The sequence below is a fragment of the Pseudonaja textilis genome, chromosome 5, assembly GCF_049901715.1.
Source record: "Pseudonaja textilis isolate UNSWEBS1 chromosome 5, rPseTex1.2, whole genome shotgun sequence".
NCBI lineage: Eukaryota > Metazoa > Chordata > Lepidosauria > Squamata > Elapidae > Pseudonaja > Pseudonaja textilis.
Genome location: NC_141994.1, coordinates 55922310 through 55941815, shown reverse-complemented (window position 1 = coordinate 55941815; position 19506 = coordinate 55922310). Strand labels below are relative to the sequence as shown.

Here is a 19506-nt window from a genome sequence, read left to right as displayed (position 1 = left end):
CTAGGACACACCATCTACCAGAAGAAAACACATACAAACCGCTATCTACATGCACTCTCACACCACCACCCAGCACAGATCAATTCCGTAGCCGAGACACTCATCTCCAGAACAAAATGCTTAGCCAATGAACAACACCAAAAAACCGAACTACACACTCTCACCAATGTACTAACAGCCAATGGATTCCAAAGAAAGAAGATTACCCACCTAATCCAAAAAGAAACCCCAACCAAAATCCAAGACAGAGAACAAGAAAACGGCAAAGCCCTCCTCCCATATATAAAAGGCACTACAGACAAAATCAGCAAGATCCTCCAAAAACACAACATTAAAACAGCATTCTGCACAAACAGAAAAATATCCACCATCCTAAGAAACCCCAAAGACAAAATCGAATTAGAAAACCAAGGAGTATACGAAATCCCCTGCACTGCCTGCCCCACCACATACATTGGACAAACTAACAGAAGAATAAGTGCACGCATTGAAGAACATAAGAACTCAATCAAAAAAGAAGAAACGACCTCTTCCCTGGTCCAACACCTCAAAACCACAGGACATGAGATTGACTTTAAAAATACCGGAACCATCGCCAAAACCAAACACTTCAACAGCAGAATAATCAGAGAAGCCATAGAGATAGAAAACGCCCACACAGCATGAACAAACGAGATGACACCTCCCGCCTTCCAGCCATTTGGAAACCCGCCTCATGAACAGACGAGTACCTAACATGAAGAATGACACCAGACCCACACCCATGAGAGCCACACAAGATGCCACCACCACACTTCCATGTAGAAAACAGACTCACACCCACTCAGAAGATGAGACACGACCACGGACCAGAAGCCGCACTGCAGCTGCATCACTACCCACTTCAAACCCCTCCGAGCCATACATGAAGCAAACCGACACCCACTATGAAGATGCAGCACGACCACGAACTCGAAGCCAAACAGCAAGATCACAGCTCACCAACTCAAATCCCCCAGCAACTAAGACTAACCTGAGCACAACCAAGCCCCCACCTGAACAGAACACGCCTCCAGCCAATCAGAACACAGCACCAACCCCCAACCAATCAGAACACAGCCAAACCCCTACCAATGAGAACACACCCCACCCAATCAGAACACAGCCAAGCCCCCACCCAACCAAGTCACACCCCCACTAGCAGTTAAAAGGAAGAAGCAGCTGCAATCTCACATCACTCTGAGAAGCACAGAGCTGAAGACAGAAGCCTGAAGATGATGAATGAGACTTCATCGAAACGTTGCCTAGATACTTGAATCTTACGCGGGAGAAAACCCGAACAACCAAAGATCCACATACAAATACCCTGAGAACCTCAGAAAACACACACATATATATATATATATATATATATATATATATATATATATATATATATATATATATATATATATATAAAAACATGACATGACATGACATAAAAATACTTATTTAATTATAACAAAAAATATATAACAAGAAAAGCAGAGCCCCCACACACAATCTGGTCTCCTGACATCTCATATCTCCCAAGTCAGAGGAAACCTCTCTCTCCTTTGCCAGGTGTGGCTGCCTGGAGTTGGGGGAGGGAAGGAAGGCTGGAAGCCTCCCTCCACCTGGAAGCCTCACCCCCACCCTGGGTCTTTAACACCTGGCTTGCTTCTCCACTACTGCCTCCTTCTCCAGCACCTCCTTCTCCCGTGGTAAGACTAGTGTGTGGAGAAAGGAGCTGGCAGGTGCTACTTGGTGGTCCTGTGGGCAAGGCGAAGTCATTCCGGTCCCAGTTAAGATATACCAGTCACAAACCCAGAGTCCAATCTGAGAGTGTGCGGACAGTTCAGCACAGCGGGCAACCTCCAGTTTGTGATGGTGAGCCACATGCTGAAGACCAGATGGCTGTTGGGAAAGTGGGGCAATAGGGGTGATACTGGCTGTGGATGACTCATACACTTGAGAGATCGCGGCATAGGCCTGTACTGCGAGGGGTGGGGGTGGGGGAAAAGGAACCTCTAAACTGGTGTTACCTCCTGCCTCTTGCCTCCGTGCATTGAGGAGGTTGAGCGGCTGCCAGCGATGCCTTCGGGGGAAGATGTTGCAAGGGGGACGCTCAACCCCAACCAAGAGCTTCTCTTCCTCCTCGGCAGAAGCGCTCACATGCAAATCGCTCACTGCCCCTCTGGCCCCCGACAAGCCTCCTTCCCGCTGAGCGTGTGAGCACTTCTGGCGAGTAGGAAGAGAAGTTCCTGAGGGCAGGGGCATGGAAGATTGCGACATTGGAGCGCTTCCTGAGTGTTTACTGGCCTGCGAGGGGAGGGTGCGATCTCCTGCCCCACCCTGGAGCTTCTGTTCCTCCTTGGCAGAAGCGCTCACACTCAAAGTGCTCACCGCCCCTGTAGCCCCTGACAAGTCACCTCCTTCCCGCTGAGCATGTGAGCATTTCTGGCAAGGAGGAAGAGGGGGTCGAGCCTCCTCCTCACAACATCTTCACCTGTGGGCAGCTGCTTCCTGCAGCTCAGGAGGTCCGCGCTCTTCCCGCTGCTGCTTGGCCTCCTTGATGCGCTGAGGCAGGAGGCAGCAGCCACGACACAGGTTTGCTAGGGAGACTGCAGGATTGCCCCACCTCCCAACCTCAGCATGCTGCGGCCCACCAAAATTTTCTCACGGCCCACCAGTGGACTGCTGGTCTAGGCTGTCTGCCAAGAATGTAATAAGGGTGGAAAAAAACAAAAGGAGATTTCTTCTAACTATCTGTTCTCCGAACTGCTTAGAAAGTTAACAAGGGGTTCTATAGAACTGGTCAGAACTAGTACAATCCCACCCGTGCTTCAGTCCCATCATTCAAAAAAGGCAATGGCGATGTAGATCATAACTATGTAGAAGCTGAATGTAAAGAAAGAAAAGCTGGATTTTAGAGTCCTGCTATTGCTGTCTCTCATACACAGAATCAAAAACCATATAATATATTGGCCTGCTGAATGAAATATCTAAGCTACTGTTTCAGGTTTTTTAAATTAAATTTTTATTTTTTTTTTAAATTTTTAAATTCCACCTATTGTTTTAATTCCATATACAAGTTACAGGTAACCTTGAATGTCAGTTATGGCTTCTTTTCAAGATAAAATTTATCTCCAATCAAATGCACCACTTTGATAATCAAACAATATTTGACTTCTGAAGAAAACTCTTTTCTCAGACCTAAAAGTGCTTCCCTAATAACTTCTCTTTATCAGAGAATACACAATGTTTTTACCATATATGTTCTCTTCACCCTGTTAATTCAACAAATCGTATTAATCATCAGTAAAGCCCCTCAGTAACCTCTCTTTTGACTAATGTGTGCTTTGGTTCCACGTTTTGGACTACTTCTAAAGCATGCTTCTAGTAAATTTCATGTCCTATGGATTTGTGTTTTATATCTGTGTATATCATATGCTTGTAAATATTTGTTCCTTAGAACAAGATGTAAGAATATTGGTGTTTTAGGGCATCCTATACTTAAAATCTCTAGTCAGGCAATTAAGCAGGTGAAGGAATAAGGTTAACTTACACAGGAGTGTTCACCAACTATTTCATGATGTACAATAAGTAGTACACAGGTCATGGTCCTGTGTCAGAAGCCTGTAAAATGCATGGAAGGTTATTACAGTTGCTGTAAGATACGGATCCGTGGGAATTGTTTTTGTCATATCTGTGAAATGAAGCCCTGTAGATCTTATGGTTTTTTTTTTAATGTCTTTCTCAGCCCACCAATTCTCCCCAGTCCATCTCCTTCAAAATCCATTCCAATACCTCAGCCATTCCGACCTGCAGATGAAGACCATCGAAATCAGTTTGGTCAACGTGATCGCTCGTCATCTGCCCCTAATGTGCACATCAATACAATAGAGCCAGTCAATATTGATGTAAGTCCCAAACTAACCATTTTTTTAATCATTAGTGTATTTATTTCTTTATCCCGAACATTTAGAGGCAGGTGTAGCAAGAAAAATTCTACGGACAACTGAGTACTTTCTTCAAAGTACTGCAAGTATGTCTTGATATGGGCGAATGTCTTTTGATACATCACATACTATAAGAATCATAATGATTTTTTATTTAAACAACTTCAACCAATCATTGTAGTTTCTCAAATGCAATCTAGCTAGTGAGAATACAGGACTTCTTTGAAAAAATAAGAGTAAAGGGCTTATCTTTGTCTGGCATTATTAAATGCTACATGTATCTCTCCCCAAGTTAACTATTGATTTTATTTTGCCTGATAATTCAGTATTTTATTTAAAAGCTTGCTACTTTTCCATTAATGGAAGTTGGTCCATATGCTAACACCTTGGCTATTTAACACTGCTAATTGATTATCACTGTTTCCCTGTATCTCCAATCAGTAGGCTTCATTTTCCTCCTTGCCTCTCTAAAACAGTGTTTAAAGTATCCATTAGACGTAGCCTCCTCTAAATTGCTGCTTGATAGTTCACTTCCAGGCCCAAAAGAGCTCAAGCACTCTTTATTAGAAACCTCAGTTATTGGCAGATAAGGAGATGTTTTATAGGTTGATAGTAAAGTATGCTGTATCTTTGCAGCTGCTTTCAGTATGCTTTTCTTAGTTAAATGAAAAAAAGGTGCTATATCACCAGTCCTGCTAATGACAAGCAACATATATAACGCATGAATAAGGTGCATATAGTTTTTGTTTTTGGTTTGTAGGACTTGATTAGAGATCAAGGGTTGCGAGGAGAGGGAGGTAAGTTACTTTGTTCTCTTGCATACTCAATGCATTGCTTTGCCTCCTCCCCTTTATACAACCTCCTTTATGCAAAATACAGACACAGGAGAGAAATATAACTAGTGCAATGAAATTCAGTTGTACTTGCTTGTCCATGACATTTAGCATTGTCTTATAAAAAATTCACCAATTCCCATTTGAATGTGGGTGAAGGGAAGATGAAAACAATATGCAAAGTGGTAGCCAGTATTTTAAAAAACAACAACAAATAATTAAAATTAATTAAAATTAAAGAAGGCAATAGGCCTTCAGCTGATCCTCTTCCTCCTCCATAAAAAGCTTAAACCTGCCATCTGATTCTTTTTTAAGATGTCTGTCAGCTAGCATAATTTCTCAATTGACAACTTAATATACAACAAGAGCATCTAGAAAGATACCTATATTTCCCAAAAACACAACATCTGGAGATATTATGTACATTCTTGCTGAAAAAGAATTGGGTATTGCCAGGCTACTAGAGTGTGCGTGCATCTATACACATATGTATAAACTGCATATTTTTAGATAAATTCCACTACTTAAACTGGCCAATTAATCAGTGAAAAACAGTTCTGAACAACCCTTCAAAAAGACTCCCTAGCAAACATTTATCAGTTGCAGGTGCTTACCAAATAATAAGTATGCAGGATAAAGAAAGATCCACTTATACTTTTTGTGCTTTTAATTTATAGAATGAATGATATGAATGATATTATGAATTATGATTATGAATTCATTCATCTGTAGAATGAATGATAAATGTTAATTAATGCAGATGTCTTCAATCCAGTCATCATGTTTGCTGTCCCCTCTGACTTTGATATGCTTAAAATATGTGGACATGTATGATGCTCCCATGGTGTAAGAAGCTTCCAGATTGTAGTGCCAGGATCCATGGTCAGGCAAGGCTGGAACTTTGGCAATTTGGAAAAAGTCACTTCAAGTTTTATCAGCAGTTCTAGTAAAGAGAAATGTCACTGGCAAAAGTCATAACTGCAGAACTGTGTATTTTCCCCACCATGTTACCTGGTGGATGTTGCTGCAATAGCTACAGATCCTGTTCAGGATAAGCTTCATTTAATGCTTTGACTTGGCTACTATCATTTGAATATATGGTGCAGGCTGTACCATGCAGTACAGGAAAGCATGTCTCCTTAATCAGCTGACCCTTTTGCTTTCCATGACATTTGTTTGTTTGTTTTCTTTCTTTTTAATACATTTGCAACCTATGCCTTCACTACAACATTTAGGAGAGACTCAGTTTTTAGTCAGGATTTGTTTCTTCTCCCTCCCCTCCTTTCCCAGTTACATCTAACAAACTGGCTACTACTTTGCAAATCTGAGACTACAGGTATGACTTCAAGCCATGAATGCTGCCCATTACATTGCCCATTTGATAATTGCATATGTCTAGGGAGCTGTGGCTTTTGGAACCGTTTTGCCCATTCTGTCCAACATTTAAGTGTTGTGTACTAGTATGTCATTTTAAATTCTGGTCAATAGGCTCTCTCTGGGGCTTACCGATTCCCAGCCTTTTGAATAATATGCTGTATTTTGTTTTTGAAATGGAATCACAAGTTTCTGCCCTGCAAAATCATAAGCAGTCTGTGCATAGAAGTCTTAAGCACCTCAGTTATGTCCCATGACTTTCATTTCTTCTGTGTGTCTGTCTTCCTGTCTCTGCCTGCCCGTCTCTTTCTCTCTAACAGCCCCTATGAACCAGCTGATGCGCTGCCTTCGGAAATACCAATCCCGGACTCCCAGTCCCCTCCTCCATTCTGTCCCCAGTGAGATAGTGTTTGATTTTGAGCCTGGCCCAGTGTTCAGAGGTAGTTGGGCTCTTCTTTCTCATTTTCACCCAAATCAAACTAAATAAAACCACAGATGCTGTTTGTGCCTCACCCTCACAGCGTGTGTATGTAAGTGTGTGAGTTTATCAAAACATTATCATTTTTATTTATTTATTTATTTTTTGGCTTAGCCTGGCTGGAATGCTTTGAATGTGCTTTTTTCCACTTAATAGTCACTCACTCTTAACTCACAAATTATTCTGTGTTGGACATCTGTCATAAAGCTGCTGGAGCATTACGTTATAGAGATAAGGTTTTTTGGACTATCTTCTTTCGAAGTATTGCTTGTTTTACAAAGTCTCGAGTTACAGTATGAAAAACAAGGACAGGACAAGTCCTACAGATAATTAACATCTGTGCAAAACTTCATTCAGATTTTTCTGAAGTAGGGTTGCCAACCGATGCAAAATGGGGGGATCAAATTGGCCAGCTTTCTTTATTTTGTAAGATAAAACTTATGCCATTTTGCTGGCCCTCCAACCAATTAATTTATAGATCCTGAAGTGAACTTCAGTGCAGAAGTTGACAACTCTGCCTGGATTCCAGCAGGACCATACTGTTGTGTATGATCTTGAGGCTTTGCAGGGGTTTGGAGTAGATTGACATTCCTGATTTTCTTGTCTGTCAGTTTTAACTTAATGCTTGAGCAAAATCCTATTTAACACTGTTTTTCAGAAATCTGTTGCAGAGCTAATGATTCTGCTAGCAATTTTGTTAATTATCTGGAATATGATTTACCTCAATTATATATATTGCTGCTGTGACTAATCTGTAAATTAAAAAGATATATATTATTGTTTAGTATGGTTCAGCTAAAGTCAAGATCACTTTGAAAACTAAAATATAGTAATATTCCACTTTTCCTGAGATTATTGATACAAAAAATATTTTCTTCTGGGCAAAACACCGGAACCACAATTCAGGATTGGAATTAGACACAGAAACAATTTCCCCCCTGCTTTGACTGAATTATAGTCCAGAAATTAAACTGAAGCATAAAATGTCAATAGAAAGATTCACTGCAATACAATTTGTACAAAGAAAAACTTGTAAATGTAGTTCTTCAATTTATACAATTTATTTCCTAGGAAACTATTCACCTTATAAGTTATATAATTAAAAATAAATAAATACCTTTTAGAACAAACCAGCTTACACAATTAAACCAAGAACAGGCATTATGTTAGCATACTTTCTTGTTTTGTCATAGATTAAAATGTTTCTGGTTTATATTGTTGGAAAAGATACAGCTTTGTTTAATAAATTAATATAAACAGATTTCAGCTACTGTAGTTTTTATTTACTGATTTTAGCATTTGACTATGACTTTATTAACACAGCATCTTTCAGATTTATTGAAGCTGTATCCAAGAATTTCCAAAAAGTGTGGTCCAACACTACTGTCCAGAAATGTTGGTAGTTATGCTTTCTGCACATCTGGAAGATGCTCATTTGAGGAAAAGTGGCATAGATAAACCTGTACTGTATCTTATTCCAACATTTATATCCTTTTCTCCATGAAATATCAGTATGACTGCTTAGGAAACTAAGCTTGTGTTCTACTGCCAGCTTAAATGATTTGGAAAGGAGAAAGATAATAATTCTTCCCTACAATTCCTTTAAAGTTTTAAATTTCACTAAACCCTGTTTTACAATTATAAAAAGCACACACATGCAAATTAACATCTGTACAAGCATTGCAGGATATATTCTTGAAATCTGAAAATATCTGGGGTGAAAGAAAATTCCCTTTTTGCTACATAGACATTTGGAAAATAAGCTAAAAGAAGATGAAAAAGGAAAGGAAACCAGTGAAAAATCGCTTTCCAAATGTTCAGTCAAAAGCATAAGAGAGAGGTCTGAGGTTTTAGGAGATCTACTTAGCTCCTTCAATATGAGCCACCAAAAATATCTCCTTCACTGTTGTCTTAAAATTTACATTATTTTCTTTTAATACACCTAGCTTATTATATATACCTCTTTGGAGTTTATAATACTTTAAACAAGGAAATAAATAAAAACAAGGCTCAGGAAAAAGCAAAGTAATATAACAAGTAAGAACCCTTTAAAAACAGTGTAAAGAACTATACAGTTTTCAGAAGTGGCTAAATTATAAAAAGATACTGAATCCAGTATCTCTTTATAATTCAGCAGCCTCTGAAAACTCTATAGGGTGCAAATTAGTTCTTTCCCTTTTTTATGAATTAAAGTCACATTCTAACTCCATCTTTTGGCAAAAGTTTTATAATTAAATTGAACTAGAATTGCACCCTGTAATATTTATTAAATGCACCTGGTTTGCAAGTCTTAATCCTTACACTTTAATTGTCTGTTGTGTTTAAAAATACTGCATCTTATACACAACCTTTGCAATTACTGTTTGCTAATTAAGTCAATGTATCTTAAAAACCTGGAGCTGTTTTTTGACCTTTAATTACAAATATAGGCTCAACTACAGGATTGTCTGCCACACCACCTGCATCTTTACCCGGATCTCTCACTAATGTGAAAGCATTACAGAAATCCCCAGGGCCTCAGAGAGAGAGGAAGTCCTCGTCATCTTCTGAAGACCGAACTAGAATGGTAAGAACAAAATTAGCTTATTGAACTACCACCCATTTGAGATTCACCATGTAAGCCAAGTTTCTTGATCTCTTTAAGTATGGATAGGAGATCAAAGTGGGCCCACAGCCTTTCCTTCTTTGTGTATGCAGATTCGCCTGAAATGTTCAAATCTTGATGTCATATAACATAATGTGCTATTTTTATAAAATGGGTTTGGGCTAATTGAGGCTTTTAAAAAACGTAAAGGTAAGGCCATTTCACATTCACCATGCATACAATTTTTACTAAAAAGATTTACGGAACTATAAATGTGCTTTTCTTGCAGAAAACCCTAGGTCGAAGAGATTCAAGTGATGACTGGGAGATACCAGATGGCCAGATCACAGTTGGACAAAGGATAGGCTCTGGTTCATTTGGGACAGTCTATAAAGGGAAATGGCATGGTATGTAACTACCACAGCAACTATTTTTCATTAACGTGTGTATAATGAGATTTTATGGGACAGTCAGTATTGCCCTCTTATATGCTAAACACTTAGTCATTTTATAAGTGGCATGCTTAACTCACTTTAATTTTTGAGCAACATATCCATAGTTCACTTTTTGAAATTCTTTTCTAAGGTGATGTTGCAGTGAAAATGTTGAATGTTACGGCTCCCACCCCTCAGCAGCTACAGGCTTTTAAAAATGAAGTAGGAGTTCTCAGGTAAGATTATATTAATTAAATACAGATGACACAACCAGAAAAACCACTAACTTAAGAATTCATTTAGATAATAGCAATAGCACTTAGACTTATATAGTGATTCACGGTGCATTACAGCCCTCCTTAAGCGGTTTACAGAGTCAGCATATTTCCCCCAATGGTCTGGGTCCTCTTTTTACCCATCTTGGAAGGATGGAAGGCCGAGTCAAGCTTGAGCCATTCAGAATCAAACCACTGGCCTGCAGTATTGCATTCTAACTTCTGAGGCACCACAGCTCTTAATCAGAAATGACCTCTGCCTTTCCTGCCCAATTGCTCCATACATGTACTCCTAATAATGGATCTTGTCCTTCTGGTCCATCAGGTACTTTGTAAAAACAGGGCTACTTAGAACAAGAAAAAATGGGTGGTGACCTTTTAAAAGCAAGGAACAATGAAAAACAGATCAAGTATGCCCAGAAATGAAAACCATTGAAAACAACAGTGGTAGAGTTCTATAACCACCAGTAGGAGAGTTTTATTCTTCCATACTTCGTTTGCTGGCATTCTAGTGGCATCTAATTCAGTCTAATGAAGACTAAAATGTCAAACTGTATCTGATTTGATATTTAAGTGAGCACTCATGTAAAGTTTTAATCTCTAGAAATAGCATGTTATTGCTGGATTTTTTTTCCCCCCAAGTAATTTTAAGTTTTCCTTTTTTCCAACACCATAGGAAAACACGACATGTGAATATATTACTTTTCATGGGTTATTCAACGAAGCCACAGCTGGCTATAGTTACGCAGTGGTGTGAAGGGTCCAGTCTTTATCACCATCTACACATCATTGAGACTAAATTTGAAATGATCAAGCTGATTGATATTGCACGCCAGACAGCACAAGGAATGGAGTAAGTTGGGTATGATTTGCTGAGTAATATGGACCAGGAAACCTGAACTAGTTCACTATAGTGAAATAATTCATAGGGCGTTTCAGTGGACCAGTGAAAATTACATTTGTTCAAGATGATATAAAAACAATCAAATATGTTGATTTTTCAAATTATTGCTGAGTTTAAGGAAATCAATCTATAAATATAGAACACAAACACAAGTGCTTGAGGGTTTGATTATGTGCAATATGTTGATTGATTCCTAGATGGTCAAAGACCAAATAGATGATAAATAAAAATTCATACAACATAAGAGACATATAGAAACAACTAAAACCATAAATTTTATCTTTTAGCGAGAATTGCTGTGACAAGTCAAATAGCTTATGCGGGGATTAATGAAATTTTAAAGTAGGCAACATTGGTTAGGCTTCATAAAAAGCAAGTATAGAACAGAGTCTAAATTGTATTCATTGTTAAACATACCAAAGGTTTTCTAACGGCAACAGGAATTTAAATCCTAATTTCACAAGATAAAAGCAGTACTGTATTAGTTGAGTAGAAGTGTGTATATGGCAACCTTTTGTAACTTAATCCAAGTTGTAGGTTCTTCCTTCCAAAAGGAGTTTGTAGAAAGAGCACAAAATATGTTCATGGTAAATATACATAGGATTACAATCCAAGTCTGAAATTGTGAGGAGTGGCAGGTGCTGATTACTTCGCTGTAACAAATTATCTATATTACGACTTAATTTCACCTGGCTTTTTGATAATTCCTTAAGTAAGTGGCATGATCAATTCACTGCCTGTTTTGTTACTTTGCAGTTACTTGCATGCCAAGTCTATCATCCACAGAGACCTCAAAAGTAATAGTATCCTTTAAAAACACTAACTTTTATCATTCACCTTCCTATTTTCAGAGTGAGTAAAAGAAGGGGGAAAATAGTTGTGGTCAGTTAAAGGTTCATATGTAGATATTGGAGTAGGGTCAACCTTAATTATTAAAGAAAGCAAATATATATTCTGTGCTTAACTAATTATTGTACATCTAAATATGTTTGGAGATGGACATCCAGATTCATATATGTCTTGGAAAGAGTGTGAATGGCGTATCTATCCTAAATCAAGTTTATATATTTCATTACATAAAATCAGCTATCTCTCATACAAATATGTGATCTGTATGAAACTTTCAGAAGCTTTGGAGTCTCAGTGTCTGCATGGACGTCCATTTTGTAACCACATTGCTTTAATTTATCATCACTAACCAATGTTAGAAATGCAGTCTAAAAGCCCTCTTAGCTGTATATCGGTGTGTCATATGGCCTGAAACATGCTTTTAAAACTAAAACGTTTATCGTAGGAAAGCTTAATGCTGGTTGATTTCATAGCCATAGCCATTTATTCATTGGTAACAATATTGAAGTGATTTGTTGTCGTCTTTTTTCAGGATGGGTTTTTTTTCCCCATCTTTTCTATAAAACTTCAATTCCTGGTGGCCTCCCATCCAACTGCCAGCCAGGTCAGATCCTGCTTAGTTTTTTTTTTTCCTTTACATTTCCTGTCAGATATATTTCTTCATGAGGACCTCACGGTAAAAATAGGTGATTTTGGTCTAGCAACAGTGAAGTCACGATGGAGTGGATCCCACCAGTTTGAACAGTTGTCTGGATCTATTCTATGGATGGTAGGTGAAGGAAGTATTTTCCAAATTCTTCAGCAAAATTGCACTAATCCCTTTTGCAGAGAAAGGAACATTTCCAATATCTTTAGGATGGAAATAAATGTGTAGCAGAATATCACCCCAGATGGAATGGTTGGAAACCTTTTGCTTTCAATCCAAGACTTTGTCCTCTCATTGAACGTTTGAATGCGATCACTACTCAAGTTGTCTTATGTTTTTTCTCATAATATCAATCCCCTTAATGTCAGTGAAAGACTATCAACTACCATAATCATTACAAGGAGGTCATGACTGTATTGCATACAATTTGACCAACTCAGTATCTGCTTAGAAATTACTTAATTTCTATTAATGAGGATTCAGTGAGGATAAATATATAGCTTTTATTTATCCTTTTATTTATCTTTTTAAATACTAACTTCATGTTTGATGATCTGAGATATATACATAAAGTCTGCGATTGCAACAGATTAAAGCAGTTTGTTTTTTATGTCATAGGCACCTGAGGTTATTAGAATGCAAGATAAAAATCCATATAGCTTTCAATCAGATGTGTATGCATTTGGAATTGTCCTTTATGAACTGATGACTGGGCAGTTGCCATATTCCAACATCAACAATAGGGACCAGGTAAGTTGGGGTTGGGAAAGGTGTTATTTCTAAGTTAAAGGAAGTTCTCGACTTATGACCACAGTTAGAACCAGAATTTTTGTTGCTAAGCAAGTTGATTATTAAATGAATATGCCCAATTTTACAACCTTTTTTTGCCATAGTGGTTAATTAAATTATATGATCAATAAGCAAATCCAGCTTCCCCATTCACTTTGTTTGTTGGAAGCCACCTGGGAAGGTTGCAAATGGTGATCACATGACTCCAGGATGCTGCAACCATCATAAATACATACTGGTTGTCAAGCACATGAATTTTCATTACATGACTGTGGGGATGTTGCAACCATGATAAGTATGAGGATTGGTCATGAGTATTTTTTTTTCAGTGCTGTTGTAACTTTGAATACTAAACAGATGGTTTATTTAAATTGAGGATTACCGGTACCCATCCTTTCATATTGTAGTACTGTGGTACTGACAGATTGTTTCAGTCTTTGCAATGTTGTCTTGTACATATTTCACTGCTTTCAGTTTGAGGTGGACTTTTTTTTAGGCGTGGCATAATCTGCTGGTATATGTTAGGTGACTTAAATATCTACATTCAGAGATCAGTATGTCTTTTGTACAAAACAATGTGATAAATTGCAATTATTTGACAACTTTCAGTGAACTTTTTCTTCATTTGAGAATCAGCACGATAGTTAATTATGTAACATTATCTGGGTTATTCAGACATATACAGGTTTCAAGGCTACTTAAAGAAAATAGAATAGTTTTTAAATATTCTGGGGAAAAAGGATAAGAGTTGAATATAACTGAGGCAACTCTGTAATCCTGTTACCAAAAAATGAAATCCCCAACTAGTACCTTCTAGATATGTTAGCCAAAGCTTCAGTATTTTTAGCCGGAATCTGGTACCAAGTTGCAGAAGGCTGATCAAAAAAAGGAGTATTGATTTTTAATATATTTTTGCATTGAGATCTTGGTTCTTGGGATACTTCAGTCATCTTGAGGTCTGGGGAATCTGAATTGTAGATTTCTTTTGAGTGTATGATAATCGAACAACATGATCTCCCGATTTAATGAACAGAGCAATTAATTCAGTATGCCAGGAGAAAGAAATGTGGCTTACTTGTAACAGTAGCAACTTCCATCCTATTCCAAATGATGGTCTTTGAAATTGAGAAGATTTCCAAAATAATTAGCAATGTTGGGCATGCTACCTGCTTTTTAAATAAGACCTTGAAAGTCAAGTGAGTATGCTCAAGTTAGATTTTGCTTTAAGTAAATGTGAATCCCAGTGTTGCTGACATATAGTACAGTGTATTTCTTTTGTGTAATAGTACCAAGTAGGCACCTAAATTGTAACAATAATTTTGAGACTTAGTAACATTTGGTAATTTTTTCTGAGTACTGTAGTGAATGGTGGTGGGTATTGACTACCTAAATGGTCCTTCCTGTTTCAATTATTGTACTTGCTGTAGAGAAGGCATAGATTAATGTAGTGTCTATCTTTGCTTATTTAGAATTATTGAGATATTGGACCAATGTATCTAATACAAATGCCACTTTGGGAATTATGCAATGGATGCAAAACTAAAATTGACAGACATGTTAAGATTTCCTGTCAGCCTTTTACCTTTCCGCGTGGAAAAGAACTAAATTGGTTCTATTAAACTTTTGAAATATACCTAAAAGTATTAAGTTTGTGCAGCATTTACATTCAGTGTCTGAAAAGTGCTTTGCAACATGTAGCAACACAGACTTCCCAGGAAAAGATGCAGTTGCTTTAAGATGTTACAGTTTGGTGCCAAACTCACAGTCCCATGCATTCTGAAGCACTTCTTTTGAGATTTTTAAATCCAAAGCATTAAGCAGCCATATTTTTTTAAAAAAAAAATCACAATAGATGAAATTTAGTTTCCCCTTTTTCATTCTCTCTTCCTTTCTACAAAGATAATATTTATGGTGGGACGAGGTTATCTTTCTCCGGATCTCAGCAGAGTGCGAAGCAATTGTCCCAAAGCCATGAAGAGACTAATGGCAGAATGCTTGAAAAAAAAGAGAGATGAAAGGCCTCTCTTCCCCCAGGTAAAAATTTCTCATAATTTGAGTTAGCGTTTAGCAACAGTAGCACAAGAGCATTACAAGAGCAAGTTGACAATGCAGCTGGATTTCATCCAGTTAGGTTGGCCTGTTAGAAGATAATAGCAGGCACACATTATCTAGACTTTCTTCTCAACTGAAATGTCAACCTCATACCCCTTTTGTCTATGATACTAATAGGAGAGCATTCATACTTACATCCTACAGTATGCACATCAGATACATATTTAGCTCTGCATCTCACAGCAACTCCAGTCAAGAATAGTCTAATCTTTGAAATCTTAGGCCCATAAACAAAATGGTGTAACAGACATATATAGAGGTAGGGCTTTCTAGTTTAAATAATTCTATTGTTACAGGGCTAGTTTTAGTCCAGTGATGGAGAAGTATGAGGTTCCATGATAATGGAACCAAGGTTTGACTTTAATCTTCGACTAATCCCTCCTTGATAGTTAAAGTGTTGTTCTATTTAGAAGAGGCTGCTTTGATAAATAAACATCTGTCTCCACTCTGAAAATGTATGTTTCTTATCCAGATATTTTGACAATGAATCCCAAAGTGAAAAACCACAGGTTAGAATCTTTCGGATTTTACTGGAAATCCTGCAGAGTTAGGAAGAAAACAATCAGATTTAAATAATTTAAATGCCCCCCTTTTTTTTTTCAGTCAAGATTTTCAGCAAAATATGGCACCTTCCAACTCCTGCCTTGCCTTTCTGACATCAGGAGAGGAGACTGAGGAAGGATTCCCCACCAAAGAATAGTCTGTGAAATATTTATGATTGAAATTCTTATAAAAGCAGCAGTTACAATTTCAAGGTTATTTGGAATGAGCTTTTAAATGGTTTTAGTGCTTCCCTTGGGTTTTGCCTTTGTAGCATTCCAGTTGTGCTTTAGGCAGTACACTGTCTCAAAAGACTTTTTCATTGAAAAGAGGCAGTAAAGTATCATATTTTTCACTCCATAAGATGCACTCCCTCCCCCCCAAAAAAGTGGATGGAAATATCTGTGTGGTTGGTGTTGGTCCTTTGATGAAAGCAGCTGGACCATGGCAATGGGGTCCTTTTACAGTGCTGAACTCCACCTCTTCTGTCTCTTTTCCGTGCAGGGGTCAATAGGCAGACCTAGCACATGAGAGGACACCTATCTGTGGTCCTCTCAGGCTTTGCCTGATTTTTTTTTTCTTGTTTTCCTCCTCTAAACCTAGGTGCATCTTATAGTGCGAAAAATATGGTAATTAGCCGTATTATCTCCATCATGTTTGTAGGAGAATGGAGTTAATTCATAAAATGGCAACTTCTCTGTTTATTAAATTTGACAAGATTCATTAAATACAGTACATCTAACAGATTGCAACTTTAAATATTATTTGTGAACATTGTGTCCATATAAGTAATTCTAGGTTTTCCTTTGTTTTCAGATCCTTGCCTCTATTGAGCTTCTGGCCCGGTCATTGCCAAAAATACACCGCAGCGCATCTGAACCCTCCTTGAACCGGGCTGGTTTCCAAACAGAAGATTTTAGCTTATATGCTTGCACGTCTCCAAAAACACCTATCCAGGCAGGGGGATACGGTGGGTTTTTGGTAAACTGAAAACAAATTGAGAATTGATTTCTAATTTCATTAAGCAATTTAAAATCATTGACAAAGACGGACTGGCTGACTAGGGGCTTATCTAATCCTGGGCTTGCTAAATTTGCTCAGATTAGCTATCTGTTGCTGGCAACAGAGGGTCCTCAGAATTGCCATCCTAGACAAGCTCATGAAGGCCTCTTCAGTAAAATGATTCTCAGAAACTAATATGTATCCATTTGTGTTTGGGTTATAGGTGAAATGTTTCTTTTGTTTGCTTCATTGTTGTAGTTCAGTTTGATTCTAAGTAGAATTTTGTGTTTGCATCTTAAAAGTATTTTGTCATTCGATGGCAACAATTTTAGATCAGCAATATTGATGGCAATGTAAAAAACGGTAAATAAAAGAGTATAAAAGAGTGTAGAGCATCATGAGGCTAAAATACTTGAAGGGGCTTTAAAAAGCAGAAAGAGAAATATGTCTTGTTTTTGTCTCTACAAGTGTGTTGAAATGGCTGCTATTTATTAAAACAATGATGCCCATAATGGGGTAAAATAGTCTTGTAAAAGCAGAATAGTAAACTTTAAAAGTTGTTTAAAGGTGGGATACAAAAGCTTTACCACCAGTTTTCTCTCAAAAGTCAATGGCTTTGCTGTTGCTGCTCAATATTTTGTGTGTTAATGTTTCCTCTGAAATCTCCTTTCTGTGGAGAAAATGTTTCATGCTTTTGTATGGAATTTATCCAGTTAAGTTCAGATCTCCAGTAAAGCAAATTGTAATTCAGGATTTCTTGGACAAAATTATTTCATTTTTCTCTCCTCCCCACCTTTTTGTTTTAAATGATATTTTGTGCTGGAATATCTATCTCCAAAAGTAAACCCTCATATTGCCATTGTTACATTGCCCTTGGCTTAAATAATAACCCTTATTATTTTCAGCATTGAACTTTTTGTCTAGATCTGTCTTTCTCAATTTTGTGCCCCCTTAAGATCTCCAGGATAAATCTTGGAGATAGGAAAACTGAGAAAGGTTCCAGGTGGATTGATATTTGCTGTACTTTATTGTTCATGACAAAGAATTCGGTACCTTCCTATATCTCTTAGGAGCTGCCTTATTTTTTCTGTCGAGCAGAAGCATTTGGTTTTCCAACATAATATAGCAGTGATCATGTTGGCTAGGATTTCTGAGAGTTGCAATCCTAACAAATCTGGGGTTTGGATAAGGTGAGCATTACTCTCAGAGACTGGGAGATAGGTAGACCCTGTGCTAATAAAATAGTGTTGATTTCTCATCATGCTTGCTAGGAGGAGGGAAAGTCTTCCATAGTAGGCAGCCCTCTGTGGCATATTAAATGGCCACTTAGACTTGGAGCCATCTGTCTAAGACATTTGCTGACCTGATGCCCCTTTCTGCCCCTTTCTTCTATTTTGTATGTGGTTGGTTTGAGATAGTAGTAAAAAGTTGCTTAAGGTTGTTTTTTTAAAAAATCCTATAGTAGAATAAAGCTTATATGACCTGGTTGGGATTACCGATGGCATGCACTAGCATGTTCCTTCCTTGTTGGATCTATTTAATTTATAAAAGAGGCAAATCATCTCTCTCGGCAGTTGCAAACCTTTATACTTTAGCAACATTGAACAGTGAAAGTTCAAAACAACAGTTAAGTGCAATTGCAATTAAGCAAAGAATAAAAGGAAAGAAACTTGGTATGTTTATAAGAAGTTGTTGGGCTTCTAATCATGCAACAGTCACCCAACTTTGTGGTGCCTTTTTTTTTTCATGACATTTTACAGAACATATATTAAATTTACGTTGCTGTTCATTTTCTTATATCGCCTAAGAAATGTTTATTGAAGTATTGGCAGTTTTTGATTCCAGGGTAGTTTCCTATGCCTGCTTAGTGAACAGGATGTACAAAATTTTGGTAATATTGGGTTAAGTTATTCTTACTGTAGGACACCATTAGATAACCGAAGGAGTTTCTAAGAAACTGTTTCTTGTATAGTTCAGGAAATATCAGAATACAGTGGTCTGATTATCTGTGAACCACCATAAAATTAAACTCTCAAATATTCTGTTCTTGAATCTGAAACCAAAATGGCTTTTAATATGACTTGAAATGGCCCTCGTGCTTTGAGAGGAGGAACTGAACACACTGCATGCCACGCTTATATGACTAGATGAAATATGAAGCTTTTTGTTCTGCAACCTTGCCCTTACCATTTCCTATCACCATTCAGAATTGTTAATATAGAAGAGCAGCAGGATCAAAATTATTACTATTAATTAATTATTAACCATAAGCCTCTATACAGACTCAAGATGATTGAAAAAATACAGTGGAAATGGGTAGGAGACCATAAATGTTATTTGCTCCATATTATTTGCTCCTTATTAATAATAGCAATAAATTCAAAATCTATTTATGAACATTTATCTTTTTTTAAGAAAAATGGCAGCAGGGAGTCATGTAATAAACTAAAAAGTAGCACGTATATGTAAAGCATTCTTGTGTTTTTGTATTATTAATGGACTAGTAACATTGCAAACTATTTACATTTATGCTAATAGGTAACTGCCATTCTGGAATCAAGCTGTTAAAGGTGCACTTTCTAAGTTTGCATAAATATAGATGAAGGGATATTCCATCTATTTTCCGACTCCTAAATTACTGACCAAAATGTTGGGACTTTAGAGAGCTCCTACTATTCCTTTTAATATTTGAGCTTTAGGCTTCAGTTACCATTAGGTTAAATCTCC

General features: G+C 37.5%; 1 protein-coding gene across 5 annotated transcripts in view; it reads left to right on the top strand.

Moving 5' to 3' along the window:
- BRAF (B-Raf proto-oncogene, serine/threonine kinase) overlaps window positions 1–19506 on the top strand; it is a 59713-nt gene that overhangs the window by 37087 nt on the left and 3120 nt on the right. For 2 of the 5 annotated variants that reach the window (XM_087934970.1, XM_087934967.1), the window contains exons 8-19: window positions 3761–3920; window positions 4720–4756; window positions 6487–6606; window positions 9074–9210; window positions 9518–9635; window positions 9814–9898; window positions 10614–10790; window positions 11598–11644; window positions 12341–12459; window positions 12955–13086; window positions 15025–15159; window positions 16594–16747. In XM_087934970.1, coding sequence (XP_087791096.1) covers window positions 3761–3920; window positions 4720–4756; window positions 6487–6606; window positions 9074–9210; window positions 9518–9635; window positions 9814–9898; window positions 10614–10790; window positions 11598–11644; window positions 12341–12459; window positions 12955–13086; window positions 15025–15159; window positions 16594–16747 — 1421 coding nt within the window. Of the gene's footprint in view, window positions 1–3760; window positions 3921–4719; window positions 4757–6486; window positions 6607–9073; window positions 9211–9517; window positions 9636–9813; window positions 9899–10613; window positions 10791–11597; window positions 11645–12340; window positions 12460–12954; window positions 13087–15024; window positions 15160–16593; window positions 17122–19506 lie in introns of those variants that run through there. The other 3 variants (XM_087934969.1, XM_026723314.2, XM_087934968.1) reach the window with 2 other exon arrangements.